At 40.9% G+C, this 20,020-nt stretch overlaps 1 protein-coding gene across 1 annotated transcript; it reads left to right on the top strand.

Moving 5' to 3' along the window:
• Positions 1 to 1,588: 1,588 nt before the first annotated feature.
• On the top strand, positions 1,589 to 18,283 carry LOC308078870 (phospholipid-transporting ATPase ID-like; the record flags this gene model as incomplete). Its single annotated transcript, XM_080420213.1, has 26 exons — positions 1,589 to 1,643; positions 1,896 to 1,954; positions 2,932 to 3,045; positions 3,258 to 3,356; positions 4,676 to 4,737; positions 4,925 to 4,997; positions 5,681 to 5,728; positions 6,727 to 6,889; positions 7,143 to 7,301; positions 7,800 to 7,888; positions 8,531 to 8,724; positions 9,071 to 9,279; positions 9,582 to 9,625; positions 9,982 to 10,147; positions 10,407 to 10,595; positions 11,199 to 11,314; positions 13,015 to 13,179; positions 13,338 to 13,476; positions 13,630 to 13,735; positions 14,056 to 14,206; positions 14,797 to 14,980; positions 15,295 to 15,518; positions 16,070 to 16,153; positions 16,608 to 16,853; positions 17,430 to 17,568; positions 18,279 to 18,283. The coding sequence occupies 26 exons, from the start codon at positions 1,589 to 1,591 to the stop codon at positions 18,281 to 18,283; spliced, it is 3,282 nt and encodes a 1,093-aa protein (XP_080276339.1).
• Between the last annotated feature and the right edge of the window lie 1,737 nt (positions 18,284 to 20,020).

Below are 20,020 nucleotides of genomic sequence, written 5' to 3'. Positions count from 1 at the left end.
AGTCAGTCCCCGGAATTGCCATTTTACTGCCCACTCCAGGCTTGTCGCACCATCGAGGTCCAAAGATCGCTCGCTCTCTGTTTGCTCAAGCCATGAGCTGTTAGACAAAGGGGGATCCCTCTCTTCCTGTACCTGCACTGTTGTTCCCGCTCACAGATCTGTCACAGCCCTGCCGGTTCGGCCCACTGTCCCCCACCTGGCGAAACCTTGAAGGACCCCTCTGTACCTCTGGACTAGCTCTGCATCACTACCGGACTTGTCCATGCCAAGACACCTGCTCTAGATCCTGGATTTGCTGTAAGTGAGAGGAGAGGAGAGAGAGAGAGAGATTTCCCTGTATGTATATTTGTGTCTGTGTACAGTATGTGTGTGTGTTTGCGTGAGGACAGAACACAAACAACTCGGGGATCCCATTTCATTTGGAGGTAGGCATGTGACTTTATACCCTCAGAGCTCAGACAATGATATAATAGCAGTTATATTGCGCTGTTGCACCCTCAGATGGTCAAAGATATATCTGTGACACACTTGAAAGTGATCAATCAAAAGTTACGGCCTTGTGGGTCAACAACCTGCATCAAAACAAAAACAGTCCAACGAACCAATGTTTGTTACACATTTATGCATGTGAGATGAAAACCCATGTGGCCCTCAAAAACAAGAAAACATAAACTTGAATGAATGTGAATTGATTGTGACAAATCTGTTAGTGGATTAGTATAACTCTGTAAACTCATTAATAAGTTCATACTCATGATTATTATTATTATCATTTATTAATACTAATATTTGAATACCTAAACATTTAGAAAGAAAATATGACTTGCATTTGTTTCCAATTGAGGATTCATGTTACAAGTTTTAAATAGGCCTACTATTTCCTTTCTACCATGCAAACAGCTCTGAAGCTCTGACTTTGATACTTCTTTATATTCTCTTATATGTCTATATTCATGCATTATGCAGATTCTGTTAGTAAATAAGAATGTAGGCTGGTGACTTGATGAAGCCTAAATACGGAAATAAGAAGTCTAATGTTCAGGGTCATTACTATCTTCCTCCTAAATCGTATCGATTATCACTGGGGTACAAAAGGTTGAGAAAGGAGTGGCTAGATGTCTTAACAACCATGGATAACTAGAACAGATGGGTTTTGTAAATGAGCATGTCACCACTGGTGGCTGTTCAAAAAGGTACAATAATTTTATTTCATTCAATTCAATGATGAATCATAAAGTCATCTAGACTGACTTGGACAGGCTTTCCCAGGGTGGACCCACCAGGGCAATCTCATGTAGCAGAAATGCATTTAGTAAATGATCAATATTTTGAAAGAAAGAAAGAAGACTCACAAGCTGTCATTTTTACTCCCTCTGGTAGAATTTCTATTTTATTTGAACACTGAAAAAGCACACCTGTCTGTGCTTCCATTAACTGGTTCCTCTTACTTTACCACAATTTCCTGTTTCCTAACTAGGCATATACTGTAGCGTTCATTTCACTTATTGGTGCTACATTACATTGATCAGCAATTTACCCAAATCTTTCTCTTCCTCTCTAGATGTAATATGTGAGCATACAGCTGAAGATGGGCTCACTAGTGTCATCCTTTGGTCAGTTGTGTGGTGGGGAGAAAGTGCAAGGTGAGATCCCAGGCTAAGTGTCTTTGTATAGGATTATAATTGTACCTTTTGATGTGTAGACAGATAGCATGTCCACAACGTGAATACTGTTCCCTGCTCTACTATTTACTGTATATACGTGAAACCATACATTATCCATATGCTATCAATCTCTACTAACCTAGACACATTTCTGTACTTTTGCTATACATGGTGAGAAAAGTGCCTTAGCTAACATTTGAATCTCAATGTATTCCGTGTTGTCTCTTATAGAGGAGGAGAGATTCCTACGAGCCAATGACAGACCCTTCAACTTGTCCTATCAGTATGCTGTGAGTGAAAGAGCAAAAAGTTATTTATTTCGGTAAACCGTTTGTTATTCTGATAAGGACATACTTTAGTGGGCTTTAGATATTTATTTACATTGACTCATACAGCCCGTAAAAGTGGTAAATTATTGTAAGGTATGTCATATATAGTATAGCCTATTCACCACATGGGTCAATAGTACAGTATGTGGACACCGCTATGTCTGATATCTCATTACAAAATCATGGCCATTAATATGGAGTTGACCACCCCTTTGCTGTTATAACAGTTGGCTATTTTCAGCGAAGAGATTTTATGTAGAGGAAAAAAAGGAGCGGTCAACTAAGTATAGGGTTCAAGAGGTTAATGACTCCAGAGAAAGTGTTTCCACTGCTCCAAAGGCCATGAGCTTTCTAGCATCCCAGCTGATGCTTTGGCATCGTGCATGGTGATCTTACTTGTTTGCAGTTGTTCGCCCTGAAAACGTGCAGTATTTCATGAAGCTCATGACAAGCAGATCTTGTGCTGATGTTGCTTCCAGAGGCATTTTGGAATTCATTAGTGAGTGCTGCAACTGAGGATGAGTGATTTTACATGCTACATACTTCTCTCACAAGCTCACAGAATGGGACCACAAAGGCTTTGCCTCGACATTTGAACCACATTGCCAGTCCCCTTGCACTTCAGCCAATCAGAGTTATATATCTTGAAACTGAAACTCATCAATAGTAATTAGAAGGGGTATCTTACGTATTTATGGCCATGTTGTGTATGTCATTATAATCCAGTAATCCTTTTTAGTCGACGATTGTTGTCAGTTATCTATTCATATAGTGTCAGATATACAGTATAGTGGATGTTATGCTCAGCTGCTCACCAGTGTGACCCATTATGCTTAATTTATACTCTAGCACACAATTGTGAGCTTGTAGATGGGCTATTTTCGGTGCATGGGACCGTTGTACGACAAATTACAAATGAGGCATTGCTCTTTTCTCAGGACAATGCCATCAAGACCTCCAAATACAACCTTTTCAACTTCCTGCCACTTAACCTTTTTGAGCAGCTCCAGCGACTTGCCAATGCCTACTTTTTTTGCCTCCTCATCCTTCAGGTTAGACATTTTCACCTCTTTCTCTTTAGAAAAAAATGAATAAAAGAATATATAAACGTATAATACTGATATGTTGCAATTCACTGCTTGGATTATGCCAGATATGCGGTTTGTAAGTTGTTTGTGTGTGTGTGTGTGTGTGTGTGTGTGTGTGTGTGTGTGTGTGTGTGTGTGTGTTTGTGTATGTGTGTATGTGTGTGCTCTGACCTCAGGTAATTCCAGCGATCTCCTCTCTCTCCTGGTTCACCACGGTTGTTCCTCTGATGCTGGTGTTGTCCATGACAGCAATCAAGGACGCCAACGATGACATCGTAAGTTACAATGCCCATTTTCTATCAAGACAGCAGATCATTAAATGAGGCTAGATAATCAAGATATTAAAAAGTATTATAAGGTGCTCGGGTGGCGCATAAATATATATTTTGCTGCGGACCCCCATCTCAAAATATGTTGTTCCAGGGACCCCCAGAAGCACAGATCGGAGTTAAAAATGTTCGCTTTAAAACATATATATTCAAAGATTTGCACAAATGTTCAAGATTTTTCAAAAATAGCAGATCTACAAGCTCATAGCGCGGCACCGAGTGCCGCGCTATGAGCTTGCATATATGCTATTTTTGAATAGCCAAATAAATCTTAAAATGACACTGATGCGTTCCCGGTCTTAATGGGTCTTAATGCTTTGTCTATACTGTAAGTGCCTACATGGACTGGCTCCTCTTCCAGTGTGTGATTTTATCCCCAGGAAAGAGAGACACTGGACGTGGCACTAGGTCAGACGACCCCAGAGGGGACTGTGAAGTCTATCGTAGGCAGACCACTTTTGGTCAGAATGTCCTCTCCATCAAGGGAAGCCTATAATGGATTAGCCTCTAAGGGAAAACCCCACCACTGTGTACCTTTAAAAACACAACTAAAACAATGTCTCAAACATGTGACCGTCGATCATTTTTTTAATCTTAGATATGTCAAAATAGTCTTTAGATATTCTATTGGTTAAGTATTAGACGTTATAGTTGGTATTAAGGTTGTTAGTTAGGCTTAAATTAGGTATGGTAATTTACATTTTTTATTTGTAGGCAGTTGTTTATTGTATATATTTTTTGTGGGACTACGGATGGATCCGTAGCTAAATCAGGCATGTTTACGTGACATCATGTTCAATTGATTCATTTCTTGTACAAGTACATGTATTGAATGTTCATTAACGTGCACAGTCCCATAAATAAACGCAAAAGTAGATTAAAGAGACGCTTTGTCCGCCTGGTGGGGGATCCTCACTGGCAGGTGAGCCAATATAGGGTGCAAGAGCGGTGGCAACACAGAAATGTGTGGGGAGGATTAATTGACATAATTGACCTAAACTGGGAGAAAAAGGGCTAAATATTTTGGGGGATAACATTTATATTTAAAAAAAAGAAAAAAGTATTAATACATTAAAAGAATAGAGATACGATTATTTTGAATAATCCACTCTGAAACCGAAACAATGAAGCTCCAATGCCTGAAACTACTGAACTTGCCAAAATCTAAATCAAATGGCCATATTATGTCTATATACAGTAACAGCGCTCTGACCTTCTGTATCAAATCTGTTTTTTCTCCTTCCTCTGCTATCCCAACCTAACAGAACAGACACAAAAGTGACAGGCAGGTAAATAATCGCAAGGTGGATGTCCTCATCGATGGAGAGTAAGTCACTTGCCCACGCAAACTAAATTCACAGAAAAATCTATGTCTGGCTGTTCATCAGGCCTTGCCTCTCGTAGATCAACTCTCTTTGGCCACCAAAACAAAATTCAACCATCTGTCCAAGTAATTATATTCTCTTGCACCAATTTGTATTATCATTTTATACTTTGTCTTTGTAATTCACCAGGATGAGCAGTGAAAAATGGATGAATGTTCAAGTTGGAGACATCATCAGACTGGAGAACAACCAATTTGTCACAGTAAGTTTGTGGACAAGTGGAACTGACATAAAATGCCACGGTTAAAAATGCATACATACAGATTTAAATACACATACAGCTCTTTTCTTCCTGTTCCTACAGTACCAACTATAAAAAAACTGCTTTTACTTCAGGAAATGGTGTTTGCACATGAAGCTACATTTTGCAAGTGGCATAAATACACATAATTGTTTGTATTGGTATTATACAGGTTTCACTATGCATTGGTGTTGATGGTTTTTAGAGATAGTAGCATCAGTATAGAATCAAGACAAAGATCCCAATGGGGACAATACAAGATATCTTATCATCATAATCTACAGCAAGCACCTGTGTTATCTCTGAGACCCTGGCCTTTTTACACCCAGCATTATAAAAACTTGGGTGTAAATGCACCTCAGACACTCTGGGGATGGATTGAAGTCCAATCCCTTAAATCGGCTATTTTTGCTACTTTTGTGTGACATTGGGTAGTATGACGAAGCAGGGCATTCATTTACGAAAAACATCCATCCATCTATCTTCAACCGCTTATCCGGAATCGGGTCACAAGAGCAACAGTTCCAGCAGAGAGCTCCAGACTTCCCTTTCCTGAGCATTAGCCACTTCCTCCTGGGAGATCCTGAGGCGTTCCAAGGCCAGTGTGGAGATATAATCCCCCCATCTGGTCCTTGGTCTGCCAGGGGTCTCCTCCCAGTGGGACGAGCAGTGAGGACCTCAGAGACGCATCTGTACTAGATGCACGAACCACCTAGGCTGGCTCCTTTCCAAGTGAAGAGATGAGTCTCTCGTGAATGACTGAACTTCTCACCCTATCTCCAAGGGAGAGGCCCGCCACCCGTCTGAGAAAACTCGTTTTGTCCGCTTGTATCCGCAATCTTACTCTTTCGGTCTTAACCCACTCTTCATGACCATAGGTGAGAGTAGGAACGAAGAATGCTCGGTATATCGAGAGCTTTGCCTTCTGGCTCAGCTCTCTTTACGTCTCAACAGTACGGTACAGCAACTACAATACCACTCCTTCTGCTCCGATTCTCTGCCTGATCTCCTGCTCCATCCTCCCCCCACTCGTGAACAAGACCCTGTGATACTCAAACTCCTTCAGCAAAACATACAAAGTTTAAATATGGAGATACAATGTTTTAGCTTGACAGCAACAATAATGTATATGGGATGACAGGTATTTAGAATCTGGTTAAATAATATCTGGACATGATCTACAGGTGAGATGCATGCTAATGCCAAATGTATTTTATATTTATATTCTCTAGGCTGATCTTCTGCTGCTGTCCAGCAGTGAGCCTCTCAATCTGATTTACATTGAAACTGCTGAATTAGATGGGTAATGTATATATGTCCTTCCTTTTTACAATTACAATTATGCTATATTGTCTCTGTCGGGTAGCAACCTTATAGGTCCAAAAACGTTACTTTTCAGGAAATGGGAAAAGGATGGGATCCGATAGTAGTTATTATTTAGTCACAAGCTCTTGTTTATACTTTTCATTTGTTAATTTTAAAAACTGCAGACCACCAAAACCACTTTAACTTTCCAAATATATCAAAAGTAACTCAAATAGCTGGCCTACAAGGGCATAATAAGACTCTTGAACAATGAAGTAGGACATTAATTTACTAAAAAACATAAAATGTTGAAATATGGAGGTTTCTGCCCAACAACGATGATATGTATAAAGAGGTTTTAAGTATCTCTGTATCTCTGTCCAAGTCCAAAATACAAGTCTCATTTGTGACCCGTCTCCAAGTCAAGTCACTTGACCTCTTGTCGTCCCCCACCCCCACACACAGGGAGACCAACCTAAAGGTGAAACAGGCCCTGACTGTAACTGGAGAGATGGGCAACAGCATTGAGGCACTAGCCAACTTCAACGGTAAGAGGAGAATAAAGAAAACTCTATTTTATTGCCAAAACTATATAATGTTGGCAATAAATTATAGAATGTTGAATATTATTGGAATGTATTATTATAGAAATCTATGGGTGTTGAAATTCTCTCTCGCTCAATGGCTCTGATTGACACTTGAATTCAATTACAAAAAAAGAAAGTGTGCAATCCTGCCATGCTTGTGTAATTATTCTCTCTGCTTTATTATATTCTCTCTGTTTATCTGTTTATTAACCAGGTGAGGTGCGGTGTGAGCCTCCTAACAACCACCTGGACAAATTCAAGGGGACGTTGACACTGAATGGAGACTCGTACTCTTTGGATAATGACAAAATTCTCCTCAGAGGATGCACCCTGAGGAACACAGGCTGGTGCTATGGCCTGGTGGTTTTTGGAGGTGAGCCTGAACTTTGTGATGGATGTAACTTTCAATTTTTGTTTTGCAATTATGCGACACATTCGCTTTAAGATCTGTTCTTGAAGCCAAGCAACACTGCAGTGCAATAGGTTCCCAACCTTTTTTCTTGGAACCCCCTCTTTTTTTTACGTCTTTACAAGCTGAGACCCCCCCACATGTTAACCACTTAAGCCCTACACTTTGTCATAACAAAGTGTAGGGCAGATCTGCTATTGCCACAAATTTTGAATGTGAGTATTTTCACTCAATTTGAATTGAATGACATGCCCAAAATGGGGATGCCAGGTTGAAAGTGGTTTAATTTGTGCACCCTTTTAGTAACTTGGAGAGGGATGTCATGCCGTTATTAGACTATTCTTTGTATATTTTAATTATACAGTAACTAAATACGGTAACTTTTTATGCCCTGTATGTTTATATGTCAATTATGACTGACGGTATATGTCTACATGATTCTATGTATTTCATCCTCTCCAGGTCCAGACACTAAGCTGATGCAGAATTGTGGAAAGACAACGTTCAAACGAACCAGCATCGATCACTTAATGAATGTGCTTGTGTTGTGTGTAAGTCTGTCACATCTGCCAAACCCACATGCATGCACGCACACATGCACACACACACGCACGCACACACGCACACACACACGCGTGCAATATGAAAGCAGAAAATGTTATCAGCTCATTGATCATTGAACATTAGCGAACTGTGTGTGTGTGTGTGTGTGTGTGTGTGTGTGTGTGTGTGTGTGTGTGTGTGTGTGTGTGTGTGTGTGTGTGTGTGTGTGTGTGTGTGTGTGTGTGTGTGTGTGTGTGGTGTGGTGTGGTGTGTGTGTGTGTGTGTGTGTACTGTCTCTCTCGCTGATCTCCCTCTCTCTCTCCCTCCCTCTGCCTCTCACTGACGTCACACGCAACAGAAACCTTCTGTAACAACACTGATTTGCGCTGACGTTATCAGTTGCCTAACAACAGCAATTTGCGCTGGCTTCGGGCATGTCCAGTCCATATATGGGCCTGACAGACTCAGAGACAGCCAGACAACTTTAACTAGACAGACAGACAGACAGACAGACAGACGAAACAAGCAAGCAAGCAAACAAACAAACAAACAAACAAACTTTATATTTCTCAAGTGAAACTGCACTTGTTTCAGCAGCAGAATACACAGTAGTATAATCGCATTATTATTATTCACTTTTTTCTCACCAGATCTTTGGCTTCCTTGCCACCATGTGCACCATCCTGGCCATTGGCAATGCCATCTGGGAGGTGAGGGAAGGATCTGTGTTCACAGCATTTCTCCCACGCCCAGATGACATCAGTGCTGGTTTTTCAGCCTTCCTCTCCTTCTGGTCCTACGTCATCATCCTCAACACCGTGGTCCCCATATCTCTATATGTCAGGTGAACACATAAGCACTCTTTCCCTCCCTGTATCTGTCTGTCTGCCTCTCTGTTGTTCTATCGTTTGTCTCTGCTGTCTGCATCCGTTTCATACTGTATCTGTCTGTCTGTCTGTCTGTCTGTCTGTCTGTCTGCCTCTGTAAATATAGCTATTTGTATGTGTTGATGACATGTATTAATGTGTTAATATTATATGCTCTGTTGATGAATTTAATACATGATAGGACCTCAATGGAAACAAGTCCCCGGGACTTTTGTCTGTCTGTCTGTCTGTCTGTCTGTCTGTCTGTCTGTCTGTCTGTCCATCATCTATTGTACCTGCCTCTGTATCTGTGTGTTGGCTCAGTGTGGAGATCATACGTCTGGGCAACAGCTTCTACATCGACTGGGACAGGAAGATGTACTACCCCAAGAATGACACAGCCGCCCAGGCCAGAACCACCACCCTAAACGAAGAGCTGGGACAGATCAAATACATCTTCAGTGACAAGACCGGGACCCTCACACAGAACATTATGACTTTCAACAAGTGCTCCATCAATGGAAAGTCATACGGTAATAACATTATCAGGGTTTGATTTGTTAAACAAACCATAATTTTCTTAACCACTTAAGGCCTATATACAGTACTTCTGTAAAACTGAATTTATTTAGCACCTTCCATACATACTATGTAGAACAAAACATTATGCTCATCATCACATTCATATTAATGAACATGAAAGTGTGAAAGTTGTGATTTGCAGGACTACAACAGCAGTTGTGGGAATGCATTACGAGAATGTGAACCACAACATTGGACCCAGCTTTGATTGAACATTAGGTCTCTGATCATCTTTTTTTCCTCTGTTATCCAGGGGAGTTGTTCGACTTTTCTGGACACAGGGTGGAAATAACAGAGGTGAGGGGACAGAAGTAATATTGTCAGAGAAACCTTTTTAAATAAATGAATGCCCTATGTTATACTATGTTATAGTTTTAGTGTAAAAGTAACTAAAATCACTGATCTACAAGCTCACATATGGCATTGCGATGCGTCACAGCTTGTAGATCTATTATTGAAAGGTTTTGAAAGATTTTGAAAGTTCCAAAACAGGGACGAAGGTGTTTCTGTGGGTTTTATAAAAAAAAAGAATTCCTGAAAAGTAACTGTTTTGTACATAAGGTTTCTGCCCGACATCGACAATATGACAGTATGATGATACACCTTGTATTCTCAAACTCAGTGTTTGTCATTTCTCCTCTCCTCTTCTGCAGAAGACAGAGAAAGTGGATTTCTCCTGGAATAAGCTGGCCGACCCCAAGTTCGTTTTTCACGACCACAGCCTGGTGGAGACGGTGAGAGACGGAAACCCAGAAGCCCAGGCCTTCTTTCGCCTGCTGGCGCTGTGCCACACCGTCATGTCTGAGGAGAAGAAAGAAGGTAGGTAGGCATCTTCTACAGCACAACAGTGTATAGAATTATACAATATAACAAACAATGAATTATGAACCGTGGACCTTCTGATGCCCAGACGGCCTCTCTACCCATTCAGCTATTATCCAAATACAACAGGCATTTCTGAGCAAGCAATCTGAATGGTCAACTAGACATTTACGTAGAATGTGATCAAATCAGCGTGCCTTTCTTTGATTACTGTGTGTGTTTTATTCCTCTCCTCTCAACCTTTCCTCCCTGCAAGGAGAACTGTTCTATCAGGCTCAGTCTCCTGACGAGGGTGCTCTTGTGACTGCAGCGAGGAACTTTGGGTTTGTCTTTCGGTCACGTACGCCAGAGTCCATCACCACGATGGAAATGGGGAAGCAAGTCACCTACGACCTGCTGGCCGTTCTGGACTTCAATAACGTCCGCAAAAGGATGTCCGTCATAGGTGAGACTGAGAGAAAATGGGTGTTACACCAGAATTGGATCGATCTATAATTCTGTGACCCCAGAAGTACATGTAGCTAAACGCAAGTCCTGTGCTCCCGTGAGGTGAGAGGGTGGCAGGGTCACCTGTAAAGGGTTGGTTTGTGTATGAGATTGTTAATTACAGTAGATACACCCAGGTTACATAATCTCATGGCACTTGTGGGAAGTACTGCCATTTCATCCAATTACAGTTGATCTAAAAAGGACTTTTCTATTGTATTTTGACATGAAAGATAGAAGATCTGACAGATCCTAAGATCTATCAATTTAAATAAGATATTTAAATTTATCAATGGCATCACATTTAATTTCAACCTAAACTTACAGCAATTGCAAAACTGTGACCTCTGGAGTGACAGATTTTGATGCGTAATAAAATGTTGGTGTAACATGGGTACCAACAGGAATTTTAAAGTTTATTGAAGAAGATATTATCATTTCCATTTTTCAGGTAGACTACATGACTAGTGTGTGCAAAGATTCTTCCATGCAACGAGTTTAGAAAATATATTAGTTAGATAAAACATATGAAAAATTCTAAGTCCCTCCATGTGTTGTTCAGTCCGAAACCCTGAAGGTAAGCTGACTCTGTACTGCAAGGGAGCAGACACCATTATCTATGAACGACTTCACCCATCCTGCAACAAACTGAAGGAGCTTACCACTTCTCACCTCAATGTGAGTGATACATTATTTATTTACATGTTTACTTTATTTACTTACCATGTAAATTCTGCTCTGAGATGAGTGCTATAGTATATACAAATTATATGCAATGCAAACAAACCGAGAATATTAGCATAATACAATATATATTATAATTCATAACATCTGTGTAAAAGTCTTTTGTTACATTTAGCATTAAGCAATATTATTATTTAATGACTGACAATGTGCAGTGTGTTTGTTAGTAATGCACGGGTCAACCCATAACCCGCGGGTCCCACGGGTTGACCTGTGGGTCGGGTAGGTTCGGGTTAGATTCAATAGAAAATATATCGGGTTTGGGAGGTTGGGTCAACACAGTCACACATGCAAAGAAAAGCATATTGAGTTATTGTTGTAGCTCCTGCAGCATGTGTTTATTACACAGGGATAAAATACAAAAATTTAAAGAGAGATGGGAGAATAGGAAAATAGGAGAATAGGAGGAGAGACAGGAGAGAGAGGCAGATGTGCCCTTACACACCATGGACATCACAAAATGCTTTTTTCACAAAATTATTTTGTGCAGTTAGGTTACAAGTGGCATATCGTAAGCAAGCGATGGTCAAATTCTCTCTGGTCCAATTCTGTCGATTGCACACACATTAGTACTATTTATACCCCTTCAGACTGTCAGTAGGCAATAGGTCTCTCCTCCTCTTTTCATCAATTTCTTAACTCATTCCCTGCCTAGAACGACTAAAACGACTTTTGTCCTTTAAGCCCCCTCTGCCAAGAACGACTAAAACGACTTTTACTTTTTTCAAAAAAAAAAAAAATCTTTTTTTTTCTTTTTTTTTTTTCTTATTTATTTATTTATTTTTTAACCCAAAGACCAAGGAGATATGATTTGTTGAAGATCTAGACTCCCATCCACTTCATTGTTAACTTAAAACTTAAACATTTTGTATCTCGGCTCCTGAGTACTTTTTTTTTTTAATTAAAAATCTCTGGCAGTGGGCAAACGCAAAAAAATAAAGTTCTGGCAGTGAATGAGTTAATATTAAGCAATATTAACCATCTTGTGACTAGGCCAGATGGTTATCTGCATGTGATTTCTAGGTGTAACAAAATACATCGATTTCCCCATAAATTCACTTTGACCTAGTGCACAACTCATGATCTGCCTCTTGTGTCTCCCTTCGTGGCCACTTTCCCAGACGTGAAAACATTGTTCGTTAATCATGCTTAGATCATTTACTCTAGCCAAGTAAGTAAGCAGAGTAAGATTAAACAAAGTATCTGTTCTCTAACTGCTTTTTATGCTTTTCATCGTGAATCATAATTGTCTGCGCACAGAGGCCCTAGGCCTCTAATCCAGAGGGCTTTTTTACTCTCCAGACAGCGGACATCAAGCATTCTGCCCACATTGTATTATATTGTATTATAAACAGAACACAGGCCCATCAGAACATAACATTGCTTAATAATAAACCATCTGTCTTATTTACACTCATAGCAAGTCAAGACCAATTTCTTCTTTACATGGAAGCATCAATATTCATTTGGTCTTAACCTCCTTCAGGTGCACCTGGGGATGGGGTTTTGCTGCTGAGAAACAATAAATAACTCCTTTAGCTCAGTCCTGAGAATTGTGCTACTATAATTCCTGTGCATCACTAGTATATGCGCATGTGTGTTTAATTTGTGTTTGTTTGACCTTGCCTCAACAGGAGTATGCTGGTGATGGTCTGCGTACATTGGTCCTGGCATATAAGGATTTGGATGACGCCTATGTAGAAGAGTGGGAAAAGCGCCACCATGAGGCCAGCACTGCCATGGATGGACGAGAGGAGAGACTGGATGAACTTTATGAAGAGATTGAGAAAGACCTGATGGTTGGTTCCCACAGACATTGTCTACTGTAGCTACAGGATATAAATGATGGATGGATGGATGGATGGATTTTATAAGATTATTATTATTATTATTATTTACAATCGATTAAATCAATTCGTTTGATTAACTATTGCACCCCTGAATCTATCTAATCTAGCTGCTGGGATCCAGTGCTGTGGAGGACAAGCTCCAAGACGGAGTGCCACAGACAATAGAGCAGCTAGCTAAAGCTGACATCAAAATCTGGGTGCTGACTGGTGATAAACAGGGTTGGTACAGGGTACAGGGTTTTTTACGTACATAACGCGCTACATCTCATCCTGTGCCCTGGAGTACAGTACATCATGCACGCCATACATCTAATCTTAATTTTTACATGCTGTACATATTGTCATCCTAAATCCATCCTGTGGTTTTTGTTACGTATGTTCATTGTGTTTTTGAGACAGAGACAGCAGAGAACATTGGCTACTCATGCAACTTGCTGAGGGAGAAAATGAACGACGTGTTCATTGTGGCTGCCAACACTCCTCAGGAAGTGAAAGAAGAACTAGAGTGAGTTATGTTTTTTCAGTTTTTAGTTTGTTTTTGAATTAAAATGATAAAATTAAACAAATTAGGAAACCAATTTAAGATAGGAAAAGGGGGTTATCTAAATCATATAAGAAATGATAGCCAGCGCTCGCGTTCTGTCCATTCAGGTATTTATTTTTGTATTAAATAAGTAGGCAACAAGGCACACCGGACGCACAAGTCTTTTTAATGTTGCTTTGTCTTCAAGTCCTCTGGTCGCATTCCTTCTTGTTTGGCTTCTAAATCATAACATTCAAAATAAAATATTTGAATGAATTCATATGCACCTTTACTGTGTTCAGGAATGCAAGACGGAAGATGTGTCCAGATGCACCAGATCAGCCGCATGTGGTCACAAGTCGTGCAGGTCTGTTCTGGCGCCTGAAGCAAGAGAGGGTGGAGGATGAGCAGGTGGAGGGAGAGTATGCACTGGTCATCAATGGACACAGCCTGGTAAGTTCACAATCAGTATCAGTATCAGTATGAACTCACATACTGATCACATGATGACAGGAGCTTTCAGGAGCTTGCGTAGTTACAGCAAGAGTTAGAATAGGGAAGAGAGGTAAGGAACACAGAGCACAGAACCTGGTCCTTGATGATTAGCTTCGCCTTGGCAAATTCACCAGGCAGTGGTGCTGCCTCACCAGGATGCTTTCGATGGTGCTGTTGTAGAACAACTTGAGGATGTGTGGGGTCACCTTGAATTTCTCCAGGCAACGAAAGCAGTAGAAGTGTTGCTGAGCCTGTTTCACCATGTGCGTGTTGTGTGTGGCCCATTTGAGGTCCTCAGATACTGTACGTGTACTCCAAGGAACTTGAAATTACTGACCTGCTCCACTGTGGCGCTGTATTCTGGGAGCGTATTCTTTCTTCTGCCTCCTGAAGTCCATGATCAGCTCCTTGGTAGTTTACAGTAGACCACGGTCTATAGAATAATGCGTGTCTTTTGGTGTCCTAAGAAGACATTTCAGTTACCTGTACTGTAGCGTACGCTGAATCAACTATTTGCCTTCCTGCAATCTTTCCCCATGTCAACCCAGGCCTATGCTCTGCAAAAAGACCTTCAGGTGGAATTGCTGCGGACAGCCTGCATGTGTCAGACGGTGATCTGCTGCAGGGTCACCCCTCTACAGAAGGCCCAGGTCGTTGAGCTGGTGAAGAAATACAAGCAGGCAGTCACCTTGGCCATTGGAGATGGGGCCAACGATGTGAGCATGATAAAAGGTAAGCTCATTGATATAGATAATGTACAAAGGGGTGACCAAACCTTCTATCGTGTAAGATCGTATGTTTGGTTTTCTGCACCTTTGTAACTTTTGCACCTCTTGTATTAAAGTATAGTTACAATACAATACAATAGATATGCTCTTCACTACTTGCACAACACTCTTGTACAATGAAGTGGGGCATTAATTTACAAAAAACATAATAAGTTGAAATATGGAGATACTATACAAGGTTTCTGCAACAGCGACAATATCTTATATTATTGCTCTTTATGTTTGTACCCACTCCGTCTCATCTCACCCGGACCCCAGCGGCCCACATAGGTGTGGGTATCAGTGGCCAAGAGGGGATGCAGGCGGTGCTCTCAAGTGACTACTCTTTTGCCCAGTTCCGGTACCTCCAGCGCCTCCTGTTGGTGCACGGACGCTGGTCCTATCTGCGCATGTGCAACTTCCTGCGTTACTTCTTCTACAAGAACTTCACGTTCACCTTTGTTCATTTCTGGTACGCCTTCTTCTGTGGATTCTCTGCTCAGGTGAGAGGCAACATCAGAGGCTGATATCGTAGCCATAATGATCATGTAGCCTGTGTAAGTAAGTAAATGCATGATTCCTTCCTCTGTAAACCACAGTTCACAAGTGCTTCACAAATTACAATGACCCCAAAGAAGCAACAGCAAACATAAAAACAGGAAAAACAACACAAATTTACAGGGGGCAGTTGTTGCAAATTATCATTTGCTGATCATTCCAAAATGGTACCGTAAATCGAGTGCAAAGAAATCAAATAATCGTTACATGTAGCTATACTATAGGATAGCAAACCTAGCATACGGTATGTGAATAAGTTACTAACATACATCTGCATAACATACAGTAACTAGCATCTATAATATATAGATAAATAAATAGTCAAACTGACTTGTACATATACTTTTACGCCATGTTGTTAGTTGTATTATTAATGTGTGTGTGTGTGTGTGTGTGTGTGTGTGTGTGTGTGTGTGTGTGTGTGTGTGTGTGTGTGTGTGTGCGTGTGCGCGTGTGCGTGTGTGTGTGCTTATGTCTACGCTGTTCTTACATGCAGACTGTATATGACGAGTGGTTCATCACGTTGTACAATTTGGTTTACACGGCTCTCCCTGTACTTGGTATGAGTCTCTTTGACCAGGTAAGCAAGAAAGAAAGAGTGCACACTTTGTGCTAACACTGTAATAATTGCAGAGGATTCTGGACACTTTTGTCACAAATACATTAACTGTATAATTTCTCAGTTTCTGTGGTGTATTGTGTAGACTGTATACTACTAGTGCTAATGTAATAGTGTGTACTGTGTATTCTCTAAGAATAACTTGATCTTCTATTTCCCTCTCTGTTCATCTTCTCTCTCCTTCCGTCTATCCTTTGCCCTATCTCTCCCTTGCTCTTTCTATCCCATGGAACTCCCCCCTCTCTCTCTCTCTGTCTCTTGCACACAACATACATTCTTCTATCCTATCCCCCTCTCATTTCTCTGCCTTCGTCCAACGTTCTCTCCCTGCTATATCTCTCTGGCTACATCTCCCTCGCTCTCACCCTCTCTTTTGTCCTGACTGTGACGTTTCTTTCTATCTGGCCACTTACAGGATGTGAACGACCGGTGGAGCTTCCAGTATCCTCAGCTCTACGTTCCAGGGCAGCTGAACGCCTACTTCAGTAAGAAGGCCTTTGTTCGCTGCATGATGCACAGTGCGTACAGCTCCCTCATCCTCTTCTTCATCCCCTGGGCGGCCATGCGTGACACGGTCCGGGACGACGGCAAAGACATTGTTGACTACCAGTCCTTCGCCCTGCTGGCCCAGACGTGTCTGCTCATTGCTGTTAGCATCCAGGTGAGGACTGTAGACATTTAGCAGTAGTAGCCCTGCCCGAGGACCAGAATGTGGCGGCTCTTGTCTACTGCGTTAGTTCTCGAAGTGGGATCTGGGGACCCCCAGTGGTCCTTGAGGGGGTTCCAGGTGGTCCCCAGCTAAATGAGGAACAGTTAAACATTTAAGCCTTGTTTTCTCTTTTGACGCTCGTTGACAAACTTTGGCAAATCTTCTCTTACGGGGGGGTGCCACATTGGCTCACCTGGTGGAGCGCATACTAAAAGGCTCAGTTGCCTACTTGTGCAGCCAGCTCGGGTTCAAATCTTCTCTGAGGCTCTTTGCTCCTTGTCGTTCCCCATCTCTCTCTCTAGTCTTGCGTAGCCAGACAACTATTCCACAATCTCCGGATGCTATGACCGGAAGCATTTGAAAATTGTGGGAGGCAACAGTCTGGCCATGTGAGACTACGCTGTAACTATCTGATCCCTGCCAAAAACATCTGAGGTTCCTTGACATAAAATTTGAGAATTGAGAACCACTGGCCTACTGTATGTATGTGTCACTCAAGATAGCTGTGTGTCTCTTGACTTCTTAAAGCTGTGCCTGTCCACCCATTATTGGACAGCGCTGAACCAGTTCTTTGTGTGGGGCAGTCTGTCTGCTTACTTCGCCGTCACTTTCACCATGTACAGCAACGGCATGTTCTTCATCTTCACCTCAACTTTTCCCTTCATAGGTGAGTGGCACAGTCAAGGTTAGTTTACTAATTGCCCCAGACAAATACCCCATATTAGAATGTAATATAAACTAAACTGAACTTCTTTTTTTTTTTCAATTTTGTTTTAATAAACTACCAAACCCACTTTAAAAACAAATTAAAACTAATTGAAAAGATAAAGTCAAAACAAAATAAAAACTAATGAAATGTTCAAAACTATAATAACCTTGGAGTGGCATAATGACTCTTCCTTTGCTGTGTTTTATTTTTTATTTTAAAGGGTGAAAGAATACATTAATTAATTTGCAGTAATAATAACAATACCTCAGTAAACAACTTGCACCTTCCATGCATAGAATGTAACTTGAGGTGATTGGCTGTGTTCGGAAATACAAAAGATTTGTGAAAGTGTGCGGCATGTACAGTGTACTGCAACCTGCCATGTATTCTGCAGTAGAATTTAATAGAAAAATACATGCATACAAGCTGATCTACAAGCTCGGAACGGAATGCGTTGTGAGCTATTTTCGGCGAAGAGATTTGGTGAGAGAAAAGTACAGTAGCTACAGACCCAAAGTATAGATGATGGAGTGAAACTGATCCTTTGTGTTTCAAACGTTACCAAACATTACAACACGACTTTAAAAACATAAATGCTTTAATAGGCCTATCTGGTGTAGCTAGTGGTTTTGTTTTAAATACCCCAGTCTTTTTGCCATGTCACCAAGGATAGGGGTGACTGCCTGGGAATCTGCTCACCCTAAATAGTAACACTTGTCTGTACAGTGTAAGCACCTTAGGGAGGTGTTTATGGATTTTCAGAGTCCATATCCAGGTGGAAAGTTCCACTAGACTAGAGTGCATAAATCAAAACGATTACCCCTAGAAAATGTATCATAGAGATGGTAAATAGTTTCAAGGATCTTTGAACAGGGCTAGCTACCAGTACCTCTTATGTTATGTGGTTAACAATTTTGAACTTTACATTAAAAAAAAGAAATAGCAGTACTAGAAGTTTGCGATGCGTTGTGAGCTTGTAGATCTATGATGAAGACGTGAGGCTAACTAATCTGATCTGGTTTTCATGCTTGGAAAACATCAGGTGTGGCTTCAAACTCTTTGAACCAACCTAACGTGTGGCTGACAATTCTCCTCACCTCCACACTCACCGCTCTCCCTGTGGTGGCCTATCGCTTTGTGCTCATTCTGCTGTCACCAACCATCAATGACAAGGTGAGTTCATTAACCACTTTAAACCAATGACATCCCAATTTTGGGCATGTCATTAAAGATGAAAGGAAAACAGTGAGCTTGTAAGTCTGCTATTTTTTTAATAGTTCAGAAAGATTTTGTGGTTAAGTGGTTAAGCAATAATACACAAGAGGAAGTACTACAGTACATTGTTAGATATTGGCACTGGTGTTCTATTGTCATAGATCAGCACACCAGGCAGTGCTGATCTCTCATGCATCTCATACACCTTGAGTGTATTATTATATTTCAATATCAATATTATAATTGATGTCAAGACCATGAGGGCACAAGCTTTTTATGAAGGTTTATTGCATAAAGAAAAATCTACCTTTTTGTAGTAGATCCACGTCCTCATTTGTAAATGGGAGTATTCCATTCCAGACAATTTGGGATATTTTTAGGTGCAGGCTGGTTTTAGGTTCATTGTAAATATAATTTAAATTAATTTGTTCCAAGCCAACATGACAACATGGTTATAATACATTTTCTCCCAGTAGCAATGGATACTGGTTAAAGCTAAAAAAAAAAATATGACAGCTGGTATAATAAGGTAAATAACGTGTAGTGATATATTTTTTTATAAAGTTGCAGTCTGAGTGCTGTAATTGGGAAATATTGGCATGCCTTAGAATGCCTCTCAGCCATTCAAAATATGAGGTTGGAACTATAACTGTGGTATAACAAATATACTACAATACATACATGCATGCATGCATACAGTAGTGGACTCTTTTAAAGTAATGTATGCTGTCCCACAGCCGGCCTCACCATTAGATGAACCGTCAAAGCCGAGCCGTTTCTCCTCTGTTTCTCCTCTGAGCAACTAACCCTCACTGAGAATTTGACCAGACCTTCTGCAGCAACCGTGTTTAGCATGCTGATTGGTCAGCTTTTCTCTAGGGAAAATATGGCTTTAGGTTGCCCTGATTGGTCAGCTGCTGTATTTCCTAGGGAAAATACAGCAGCTGACCAATAAATGCAAGCTTATCACCCTCTCTCCTATAGGGAAAATAAAGAAGACTGTGTATGCGATAAATACTCATATTATATAGATTCATATTCTTTATCCCATGGCTGACTTATTTATTTGTCTTGACTTTGTTATTATCTAATGACTATTTTATCTTATATCGGCGTGTACAAACCGTACATCACACTGTTGAGGACAGCTTTGAGTACAAGCATTTCACTGCCCGCCTATGACTGCTACTGGCTA

Source organism: Gymnoscopelus braueri (genome assembly GCF_963280865.1).
Source record: "Gymnoscopelus braueri genome assembly, chromosome: 22".
Taxonomy (NCBI): domain Eukaryota; kingdom Metazoa; phylum Chordata; class Actinopteri; order Myctophiformes; family Myctophidae; genus Gymnoscopelus; species Gymnoscopelus braueri.
This window is presented reverse-complemented; position numbering and strand designations above follow the sequence as displayed.